General features: G+C 43.0%; 1 protein-coding gene across 6 annotated transcripts in view; it reads right to left on the bottom strand.

The window, feature by feature from the left end:
- Window positions 1-12566, bottom strand: part of PPP1R13B (protein phosphatase 1 regulatory subunit 13B) — a 271782-nt gene that overhangs the window by 73304 nt on the left and 185912 nt on the right. For all 6 annotated transcript variants that reach the window (XM_053697391.1, XM_053697394.1, XM_053697390.1 and 3 more), the window contains exons 5-7: window positions 10881-10982; window positions 9519-9693; window positions 91-287 (exon numbers count right to left, since the gene is read on the bottom strand). In XM_053697391.1, the coding sequence (XP_053553366.1) occupies window positions 91-287; window positions 9519-9693; window positions 10881-10982 (474 nt within the window). The remainder of the gene's footprint in view (window positions 1-90; window positions 288-9518; window positions 9694-10880; window positions 10983-12566) is intronic.

Genomic DNA, 12566 nt, shown 5'->3' with positions numbered 1-12566 from the left:
TTCTACATCTAGCTATTTAAAAATCTGATTGGTTCCCAAGTTTCATAAAAGCGTAATACCTGCAATAGAGAACTATACACTGGCATTTACCTGTAGTTCTTGATAGAGTTTTTTCAGTTCCAGTGCCGCAGGTCCAGTCATTTGTCCATTGTAAGATTGGAACCCGTTTAACTTCCCCTTGCGCAAGTCTTCCAGCTGCTGAGTGAGCTGCTCCACCTTCAACACCGCTGCCTGCAGCTCCTGCTGTTTTTCTTGAAACATGTCCGTGATGTGCTCAATTTCAGTAGCTGAAATACAAAAATGAGCAAAACAGACCGTATTTATTAGAGAATTAAAGAGACTGGAAGGTCAAAATTAGGCCTGTGCATTCGTATAAATTTGTAATGCGGAAGGAGGAGGTCGCTCACAGCATTTGGCACTATTTGAAGCAGAATTAATTATTGTGAAAGTGCAACACAGTAAGATCTGGAAGGAATGAGGGTCTGAAAAGAGCTGAAAGCCGCGAGTGGCCGCTGTCTTACGCATTTGGATCTGCACGAAGGATACGAATGCACATGCCTAGTCAACATTCAACTCTGACATAAAATGCAATATATAGGGAGCTTAAAGGGATAGTCTAGTCAAAATTAAAACTTTATGATTCAGATAGAGCAGACAATTTAAACAACTTTCTAATTTACTCTTGTTATCAATTTTTCTACGTTCTCTTGGTATCTTTATTTGAAAAAGCAAGAATGGAAGCTTAGGAGCCAGCCCATTTTTGGTTTAGCACCTGGGTAGCGCTAGCTGATTGGTGGCTACATTTAGACACCAATCTGCAAGAGCTACCCAGGTGCTGAACCAAAAATAACCCGGCTCCTAAGCTTAACTTCTTGCTTTTTCAAATAAAGATACCAAGAGAACGAAGAAAATTTGATAATAGGAGTACATTAGAAAGTTGCTTAAAATTGCCTACTCTTTTTGACTAGACTATCCCTTTAAACAGAAAAACAGAATTTATGTTTACCTGATAAATTACTTTCTCCAACGGTGTGTCCGGTCCACGGCGTCATCCTTACTTGTGGGATATTCTCTTCCCCAACAGGAAATGGCAAAGAGCCCAGCAAAGCTGGTCACATGATCCCTCCTAGGCTCCGCCTACCCCAGTCATTCGACCGACGTAAAGGAGGAATATTTGCATAGGAGAAACCATATGATACCGTGGTGACTGTAGTTAAAGAAAATAAATTATCAGACCTGATTAAAAAAACCAGGGCGGGCCGTGGACCGGACACACCGTTGGAGAAAGTAATTTATCAGGTAAACATAAATTCTGTTTTCTCCAACATAGGTGTGTCCGGTCCACGGCGTCATATTTACTTGTGGGAACCAATACCAAAGCTTTAGGACACGGATGAAGGGAGGGAGCAAATCAGGTCACCTAAATGGAAGGCACCACGGCTTGCAAAACCTTTCTCCCAAAAATAGCCTCAGAAGAAGCAAAAGTATCAAACTTGTAAAATTTGGTAAAAGTGTGCAGTGAAGACCAAGTCGCTGCCCTACATATCTGATCAACAGAAGCCTCGTTCTTGAAGGCCCATGTGGAAGCCACAGCCCTAGTGGAATGAGCTGTGATTCTTTCAGGAGGCTGCCGTCCGGCAGTCTCATAAGCCAATCTGATGATGCTTTTAATCCAAAAAGAGAGAGAGGTAGAAGTTGCTTTTTGACCTCTCCTTTTACCAGAACAAACAACAAACAAGGAAGATGTTTGTCTAAAATCCTTTGTAGCATCTAAATAGAATTTTAGAGCGCGAACAACATCCAAATTGTGCAACAAACGTTCCTTCTTTGAAACTGGATTCGGACACAAAGAAGGCACGACTATCTCCTGGTTAATGTTTTTGTTAGAAACAACTTTCGGAAGAAAACCAGGTTTAGTACGTAAAACCACCTTATCTGCATGGAACACCAGATAAGGAGGAGAACACTGCAGAGCAGATAATTCTGAAACTCTTCTAGCAGAAGAAATTGCAACCAAAAACAAAACTTTCCAAGATAATAACTTAATATCAACGGAATGTAAGGGTTCAAACGGAACCCCCTGAAGAACTGAAAGAACTAAGTTGAGACTCCAAGGAGGAGTCAAAGGTTTGTAAACAGGCTTGATTCTAACCAGAGCCTGAACAAAGGCTTGAACATCTGGCACAGCTGCCAGCTTTTTGTGAAGTAACACAGACAAGGCAGAAATCTGTCCCTTCAGGGAACTTGCAGATAATCCTTTCTCCAATCCTTCTTGAAGAAAGGATAGAATCTTAGGAATTTTTACCTTGTCCCAAGGGAATCCTTTAGATTCACACCAACAGATATATTTTTTCCATATTTTGTGGTAAATTTTTCTAGTTACAGGCTTTCTGGCCTGAACAAGAGTATCAATAACAGAATCTGAGAACCCTCGTTTTGATAAGATCAAGCGTTCAATCTCCAAGCAGTCAGTTGGAGTGAGACCAGATTCGGATGTTCGAACGGACCTTGAACAAGAAGATCTCGTCTCAAAGGTAGCTTCCATGGTGGAGCCGATGACATATTCACCAGATCTGCATACCAAGTCCTGCGTGGCCACGCAGGAGCTATCAAGATCACCGATGCCCTCTCCTGATTGATCCTGGCTACCAGCCTGGGGATGAGAGGAAACGGCGGGAATACATAAGCTAGTTTGAAGGTCCAAGGTGCTACTAGTGCATCTACTAGAGTCGCCTTGGGATCCCTGGATCTGGACCCGTAGCAAGGAACCTTGAAGTTCTGACGAGAGGCCATCAGATCCATGTCTGGAATGCCCCACAGTTGAGTAATTTGGGCAAAGATTTCCGGATGGAGTTCCCACTCCCCCGGATGCAATGTCTGACGACTCAGAAAATCCGCTTCCCAATTTTCCACTCCTGGGATGTGGATTGCAGACAGGTGGCAGGAGTGAGTCTCCGCCCATTGAATGATTTTGGTCACTTCTTCCATCGCCAGGGAACTCCTTGTTCCCCCCTGATGGTTGATGTACGCAACAGTCGTCATGTTGTCTGATTGAAACCGTATGAACTTGGCCTTTGCTAGCTGAGGCCAAGCCTTGAGAGCATTGAGTATCGCCCTCAGTTCCAGAATATTTATCGGTAGAAGAGATTCTTCCCGAGACCAAAGACCCTGAGCTTTCAGGGGTCCCCAGACCGCGCCCCAGCCCATCAGACTGGCGTCGGTCGTGACAATGACCCACTCTGGTCTGCGGAAGTTCATCCCTTGTGACAGGTTGTCCAGGGACAGCCACCAACGGAGTGAATCTCTGATCCTCTGATTTACTTGTATCGTCGGAGACAAGTCTGTATAGTCCCCATTCCACTGACTGAGCATGCACAGTTGTAATGGTCTTAGATGAATGCGCGCAAAAGGAACTATGTCCATTGCCGCTACCATCAAACCTATTACTTCCATGCACTGCGCTATGGAAGGAAGAGGAACGGAATGAAGTATTTGACAAGAGTTTAGAAGTTTTGTTTTTCTGGCCTCTGTCAGAAAAATCCTCATTTCTAAGGAGTCTATTATTGTTCCCAAGAAGGGAACCCTTGTTGACGGAGATAGAGAACTCTTTTCTACGTTCACTTTCCATCCGTGCGATCTGAGAAAGGCCAGGACTATGTCCGTGTGAGCCTTTGCTTGAGGAAGGGACGACGCTTGAATCAGAATGTCGTCCAAGTAAGGTACTACTGCAATGCCCCTTGGTCTTAGCACCGCTAGAAGGGACCCTAGTACCTTTGTGAAAATCCTTGGAGCAGTGGCTAATCCGAAAGGAAGTGCCACGAACTGGTAATGCTTGTCCAGGAATGCGAACCTTAGGAACCGATGATGTTCCTTGTGGATAGGAATATGTAGATACGCATCCTTTAAATCCACCGTGGTCATGAATTGACCTTCCTGGATGGAAGGAAGAATTGTTCGAATGGTTTCCATTTTGAACGATGGAACCTTGAGAAACTTGTTTAGGATCTTGAGATCTAAGATTGGTCTGAACGTTCCCTCTTTTTTGGGAACTACGAACAGATTGGAGTAGAACCCCATCCCTTGTTCTCCTAATGGAACAGGATGAATCACTCCCATTTTTAACAGGTCTTCTACACAATGTAAGAATGCCTGTCTCTTTATGTGGTCTGAAGACAATTGAGACCTGTGGAACCTCCCCCTTGGGGGAAGCCCCTTGAATTCCAGAAGATAACCTTGGGAGACTATTTCTAGTGCCCAAGGATCCAGAACATCTCTTGCCCAAGCCTGAGCGAAGAGAGAGAGTCTGCCCCCCACCAGATCCGGTCCCGGATCGGGGGCCAACATTTCATGCTGTCTTGGTAGCAGTGGCAGGTTTCTTGGCCTGCTTTCCCTTGTTCCAGCCTTGCATTGGTCTCCAGGCTGGCTTGGCTTGAGAAGTATTACCCTCTTGCTTAGAGGACGTAGCACTTGGGGCTGGTCCGTTTCTACGAAAGGGACGGAAATTAGGTTTATTTTTGGCCTTGAAAGACCTATCCTGAGGAAGGGCGGGGCCCTTACCCCCAGTGATATCCGAGATAATCTCTTTCAAGTCAGGGCCAAACAGCGTTTTCCCCTTGAAAGGAATGTTAAGCAATTTGTTCTTGGAAGACGCATCCGCTGACCAAGATTTCAACCAAAGCGCTCTGCGCGCCACAATAGCAAACCCAGAATTCTTCGCCGCTAACCTAGCCAATTGCAAAGTGGCGTCTAGGGTGAAAGAATTAGCCAATTTGAGAGCACGGATTCTGTCCATAATCTCCTCATAAGGAGGAGAATCACTAGTGATCGCCTTTTCTAGCTCATCGAACCAGAAACACGCGGCTGTAGTGACAGGGACAATGCATGAAATTGGTTGTAGAAGGTAACCTTGCTGAACAAACATCTTTTTAAGCAAACCTTCTAATTTTTTATCCATAGGATCTTTGAAAGCACAACTATCTTCTATGGGTATAGTGGTGCGTTTGTTTAAAGTAGAAACCGCCCCCTCGACCTTGGGGACTGTCTGCCATAAGTCCTTTCTGGGGTCGACCATAGGAAACAATTTTTTAAATATGGGGGGAGGGACGAAAGGTATACCGGGCCTTTCCCATTCTTTATTTACAATGTCCGCCACCCGCTTGGGTATAGGAAAAGCTTCTGGGGGCCCCGGGACCTCTAGGAACTTGTCCATTTTACATAGTTTCTCTGGGATGATCAAATTCTCACAATCATCCAGAGTGGATAACACCTCCTTAAGCAGAGCGCGGAGATGTTCCAACTTAAATTTAAATGTAATCACATCAGGTTCAGCTTGTTGAGAAATTTTCCCTGAATCTGAAATTTCTCCCTCAGACAAAACCTCCTTGGCCCCCTCAGACTGGTGTAGGGGCACTTCAGAACCAATATCATCAGCGTCCTCATGCTCTTCAGTATTTTCTAAAACAGAGCAGTCGCGCTTACGCTGATAAGTGGGCATTTTGGCTAAAATGTTTTTGATAGAATTATCCATTACAGCCGTTAATTGTTGCATAGTAAGGAGTATTGGCGCGCTAGATGTACTAGGGGCCTCCTGAGTGGGCAAGACTGGTGTAGACGAAGGAGGAGATGATGCAGTACCATGCTTACTCCCCTCACTTGAGGAATCATCTTGGGCATCATTTTCTCTAAATTTTGTGTCACATAAATCACATCTATTTAAATGAGAAGGGACCTTGGCTTCCCCACATTCAGAACACAGTCTATCTGGTAGTTCAGACATGTTAAACAGGCATAAACTTGATAACAAAGTACAAAAAACGTTTTAAAATAAAACCGTTACTGTCACTTTAAATTTTAAACTGAACACACTTTATTACTGCAATTGCGAAAAAGTATGAAGGAATTGTTCAAAATTCACCAAAATTTCACCACAGTGTCTTAAAGCCTTAAAAGTATTGCACACCAAATTTGGAAGCTTTAACCCTTAAAATAACGGAACCGGAGCCGTTTTTATCTTTAACCCCTTTACAGTCCCTGGTATCTGCTTTGCTGAGACCCAACCAAGCCCAAAGGGGAATACGATACCAAATGACGCCTTCAGAAAGTCTTTTCTATGTATCAGAGCTCCTCACACATGCGACTGCATGTCATGCTTCTCAAAAACAAGTGCGCAATACCGGCGCGAAAATGAGGCTCTGCCTATGATTAGGGAAAGCCCCTAGAGAATAAGGTGTCCAAAACAGTGCCTGCCGATATTATTTTACAAAATACCCAGATTAAAATGATTCCTCAAGGCTAAATATGTTTATATATGAATCGATTTAGCCCAGAAAATGTCTACAGTCTTAAAAATCCCTTGTGAAGCCCTTATTTACTGTCTGTAATAAAAATGGCTTACCGGATCCCATAGGGAAAATGACAGCTTCCAGCATTACATCGTCTTGTTAGAATGTGTCATACCTCAAGCAGCAAAAGTCTGCTCACTGTTCCCCCAACTGAAGTTAATTCCTCTCAACAGTCCTGTGTGGAACAGCCATCGATTTTAGTAACGGTTGCTAAAATCATTTTCCTCTTACAAACAGAAATCTTCATCTCTTTTCTGTTTCAGAGTAAATAGTACATACCAGCACTATTTTAAAATAACAAACTCTTGATTGAATAATAAAAACTACAGTTAAACACTAGAAAACTCTAAGCCATCTCCGTGGAGATGTTGCCTGTACAACGGCAAAGAGAATGACTAGGGTAGGCGGAGCCTAGGAGGGATCATGTGACCAGCTTTGCTGGGCTCTTTGCCATTTCCTGTTGGGGAAGAGAATATCCCACAAGTAAGGATGACGCCGTGGACCGGACACACCTATGTTGGAGAAATACACACTAAATGTAATGATGTAGTCAAAGCCTTAGAATAATATGTAGATGTATGTTTTACAAGTATATTAGTTGTTTAAATATTGAAATATAAGTGTAAAGGTTTAGTTTCTATAAAGTAATGGGCATCTATCTCCATGTTTGAACATGGTTTCTGTTTATTTCTGTCTTCTGTTGAGAATTATTAAGCACAGCTATAAATCAGGCAATAAAACAGAGTTTGTAAAAACAAGGTTGTGTGGAAACCCTGTTAAAGAATCTTATGTTCCATACAGCCTTGTTTGGCCCGTCTCTTTTAATGTCGGTTGTATATCTGCCCCCATTACTTTACAGAAACTCAGTGGAATTTATAAAACCAGTAAATAATGAAAGTATACTGCACATTTAATCCTATATAATAAAAGACAAGAGTTTGTCTGAAGCCGTCATGCGCAGTTCAGACAAACTCTTGCCGCGAGGACCCGGCAGCTCAGCTGACAGACAGAGGCGCGCAAGGACCCGGCAGCTCAGCTGAAAGACAGAGGCGCGCGAGGACCCGGCAGCTCAGCTGAAAGACAGAGGCGCGCGAGGACCCGGCAGCTCAGCTGAAAGACAGAGGCGCGCGAGGACCCGGCAGCTCAGCTGAAAGACAGAGGCGCGCGAGGACCCGGCAGCTCAGCTGAAAGACAGAGGCGCGCGAGGACCCGGCAGCTCAGCTGAAAGACAGAGGCGCGCGAGGACCCGGCAGCTCAGCTGAAAGACAGAGGCGCGCGAGGACCCGGCAGCTCAGCTGAAAGACAGAGGCGCGCGAGGACTAAGGATACACAATGGGTAATAATGACATATGGGGGTACTAAGGATACACAATGGGTAATAATGACATAAGGGGCACTAAGGATACACAATGGGTAATAATGACATAAGGGGCATTAAGGATACACAATGGGTAATAATGACATAAGGGGCACTAAGGATACACAATGGGTAATAATGACATAAGGGGCACTAAGGATACACAATGGGTAATAATGACATAAGGGGCACTAAGGATGCACAATGGGTAATAATGACATAAGGGGGCACAAAGGAAACACAATGGGTAATAATGACATAAGGGGGCACTAAGGATACACAATGGGTAATAATGACATAAGGGGGCACTAAGGATACACAATGGGTAATAATGACATAAGGGGGCACTAAGGATACACAATGGGTAATAATGACATAAGGGGCACTAAGGATACACAATGGGTAATGACATATGGGGCACTAAGGATACACAATGAGTAATAATGACATATGGGGGGTACTAAGGATACACAATGGGTAATAATGACATAAGGGGGCACTAAGGATACACAATGGGTAATAATGACATAAGGGGCACTAAGGATACACAATGGGTAATGACATATGGGGCACTAAGGATACACAATGAGTAATAATGACATATGGGGGGTACTAAGGATACACAATGGGTAATAATGACATAAGGGGGCACTAAGGATACACAATGGGTAATAATGACATAAGGGGCACTAAGGATACACAATGGGTAATGACATATGGGGCACTAAGGATACACAATGAGTAATAATGACATATGGGGGGTACTAAGGATACACAATGGGTAATAATGACATATAGGGGCACTAAGGATACACAATGGGTAATAATGACATATGGGGGCACTAAGGATACACAATGGGTAATAATGACATAAGGGGCACTAAGGATACACAATGGGTAATAATGACATAAGGGGCACTAAGGATGCACAATGGGTAATAATGACATAAGGGGGCACTAAGGATACACAATGGGTAATGACATATGGGGCACTAAGGAGAGAGAGAGAGAGAGAGAGAGAGAGAGAGAGAGAGAGATTTAAATATAACACAACACAACACGGCCCGTGTTAACGGGCTTTAGGACTAGTCATTTTATATTACACTCGCATACTGTATGAAAAAAACTGTACTTCTATGATCAAATTGACTTTGTTCTCATGATTTGCTTTTAAACAACCACCTAGGTAGGATAAGGAATGTGCATGTGTTTTGAACACTATATGGCAGCAGTATTTTCAACAATGTTATAACACAGCAAGCACCGACATATAGTGTTCCGAACATGCGCATGATACCTAGGTATGCTCTTCAACAAAATATACCAAAAGAACGAAGAAAACTTGATAAAAAAAAGTAAATTGGACACTTTGCTTTCTCTATATGAATCATGTAAGTTTAAAGGAACATGCAATATTTTTCTTACATGATTCAAATAGAATTTACTTAGTTATCTTTTTATCCATTGTTGAAAAGCATACCTATGTATGTTCAGGAGCAGCAATGCACTACAGGGAGCTAGCTGCAGATTGGAGGTTGCACATATATACCTCATAACTGGTTCATCCGATGGTTCAGCTAGCTCCCAGTAGTGCATTGCTGGTCCTTAAAAAAGTTGATAACAAGAAAAGGAAGCAAATTGTATAACAGAAGTAAATTTGAAAGTGGTTTAAAATTGTATGCTCTATTTGAATCATGAAAGATAACTTTGTGGTTTCATACCCCTTTAATGTTTTACTTTTATGTCCCTTTAATCACTGCATTTCTGGGTATATGTTACAGCTGATATAAATATACACTGTGCTGCTATATAAAACCTACACAGGTTTCCATTCATAACTTTGCTGTAGTCCGCTTGTCCTCTCATTGCTCGGATTTTCTTGAGCTTGCTTTCTTGGGTTTCCACGCGCTCTTTCAGTTTTTGAAGCTTTTCAGTCTCAGAAACCGTTTGCAGCTGACGTCGTTCCTGTTGCTTCAAATAACGTAAACGCTGCTCCTGCCAAAATAATTAGAAAGCACTTGGTTTCGAACAGGAAGTCTGGTTTTAGGATTACACAGCTAAAATTTAGAGATTTAGTGTGTTCATTGTTGAACACATGGCTGAACAATGGCAACATAAAAACAGATTCCCGCACATCTGTGCACATTCTCATTAATCTGATTTCCTACAAATTCCAACCCTCATCCTCATCATGCAGTTGGCTTCCTAATGTCTAATTTCAGTCATGCTACAGTGATAAACAGATGTGGTCAAGGCTAATGAATATTGCAGGGGCTGGCACATATGATTGTCATTTCAGGTTATTGAGGACCAATTCATTCAATTTGTAGGAGCTCACAGATCATGTTTTCAAGGGATGTGTGTAAAATAATCCAATATCTTAGGAGTCAGAAATAGAATTTTAGAAGCTCTCCAGTTACCCATGTGCCAAGCTCTCTGTCTGATGCTCACTCATACCCAGGAACACAGTATGTTGATATCCTCTTTGCTCCAGCTACCAAACAGGATTTTGATAGGATCCTAGTTTCTATCCAGGACCTCAGCAGGTATCATTGCCCAGGCCCCCCGCCCCCCCCCCGCAGCTACCATCCCTCATAATGTGGGGTATCAAAGAGATGCAATGCCTTATATTATAAATTATATACAAATGAATTTATTATGCAAAGCAAGACATTTTAAATTATGCGCTTGTAAAAGTACACAGGTTCACATGATACGATGATAGTTTAGTAAACCACATGCGTCCGACACATATGTTTACGTCCTGCTACCACAGATATCCGGGGGACATTGGTGCGCAGATTCACCGTTCCTAGATATTTCATTCTTGAGCAAGGTGGTGTCCAATCACACAGTAATGGTACCGGGTGTAAAAACAATCATACAATGATGGAGGAATAATTAATCTTGAACTGAAATTGTTCATTATTGTCTGTATATACTTCTGAGTTAATTAATTTAATTTGTATAATTGTATAACATTATCTTATCCTTGTAATTTAACTGGCAAATAAAATTATTCACAACGGACACAGCATTTCTAGAATCACACCAAAGAGTCTCTCAAGACAATAAGAGCTGAGAATCGCCATCCTAGAAATACAGACTGATAGCTTGGTAAGTATACAAATAATTGTTCTATTTTTAATTATAAAACAAATGTAACATTTATTGGTGTTTACCTTTGCAACCAGCATCTGTTGCTGGTTCTCTATCTGATGCTGTTGACGGGAAGCCATGTCTTGAAGTTCTGAAAGTGTAAGTTCAACACGTGGATTTCCAACCTGAACAGAAAAAAAAGCACAAAAATTAAATACAGATATTAAAACGGAATCTGCTACAAATCAACCACAAATAACTCTCACTAGCACCTCATTTTATACATTTCCATTTGTATACAAGTAGCCTAAAAACAAGGATGTTCAGAAAGTGTGTAGGAGTCAAATGCTGATGCAGTCGGACCAACTGTGCGCAGGAATTATGAAGAATATTACTCCAGCAGTGATACACAGTAAAAAAAAATGGATCATATTTTAAAATGTCAAACCTGTAAATTGCAGCCCTGTTAGCAATCTGACAAAGCAGAGGTAGGAGAGGGGGTGGCGAAAATAAAGCTGCAAATTGCAATTGCATAACTTAAAATGGAGGCTGTAACAATGATGCAGTGATAATGTACACACAGTACTGTTGGGACTTTTACATCCTATCACATATATCTAATTGGAATTCTAGCCATTCAGTTTTGTGTTCAGCTGTATGAGGTAGCCAGATTCATTTTTTCCCCTTCAAAGCTTTTTCACAAATTTGCTGCTATTAAGAGTAGCCGCCCTACAAATGTCTGTCCAACCGGGTGGCAGAGGAACATTTGAGAGCCCTTCTCCTCCTTCTGCAATTTCATGGTTGGAAGATAAATTCATGAAAGAGTTCTCTGGTTCCCAGTACCAGAGTGGAGTTCCTGGGCACGATAATAGATTCCATAGCCTTGAAGATATTCCTAACAGACCAGAGACGTTGCAAGATTGTCTCCAGCTGTCTTGCCCTTTAATCCTCTTCTAGGCCATCAGTGGCCCTGTGCATAGAGGTGATTGGGCTCATTGTATCCACTATAGATGTCATTCCATTTGCCAGATTCCATCTGAGGCCTCTTCAGCTATGCATGCTGAGGCAGTGGAACGGCTATCATTCAGACCTATCCTAACTGATCTCTCTGGACAACAGGTCGAGGGAATCTCTCTCTTGGTGGCTCCGTCCAGATCAGCTGTCCCAGGCGACATCCTTCCTCAGACCATCTTGGGAGATTGTGAGTACGGACGCGAGTCTCTCAGGTTGGGGAGCAGTTTGGGGTGCCAGAAAGGCACAGGGCAGGTGGAATCGGAAGGAGTCTCAAGGCGATCTTTAATGCTCTGGGGCCTTGGCATAGAGGTGATTGGGCTCATTGTATCCACTATAGATGTCATTCCATTTGCCAGATTCCATCTGAGGCCTCTTCAGCTATGCATGCTGAGGCAGTGGAACGGCTATCATTCAGACCTATCCTAACTGATCTCTCTGGACAACAGGTCGAGGGAATCTCTCTCTTGGTGGCTCCGTCCAGATCAGCTGTCCCAGGCGACATCCTTCCTCAGACCATCTTGGGAGATTGTGAGTACGGACGCGAGTCTCTCAGGTTGGGGAGCAGTTTGGGGTGCCAGAAAGGCACAGGGCAGGTGGAATCGGAAGGAGTCTCAAGGCGATCTTTAATGCTCTGGGGCCTTGGCCTCTCCTGGGGTCGTCCAAGTTCATCAGATTCCAGTCGGTCAACATTACCTTGGTGGCTTACATCAACCATCAGGGGGGAACGAGAAGCCCTCTAGCCATGAGGGAAGTTT

This window comes from Bombina bombina, chromosome 1, assembly GCF_027579735.1.
Source record: "Bombina bombina isolate aBomBom1 chromosome 1, aBomBom1.pri, whole genome shotgun sequence".
NCBI lineage: Eukaryota > Metazoa > Chordata > Amphibia > Anura > Bombinatoridae > Bombina > Bombina bombina.
This window is presented reverse-complemented; position numbering and strand designations above follow the sequence as displayed.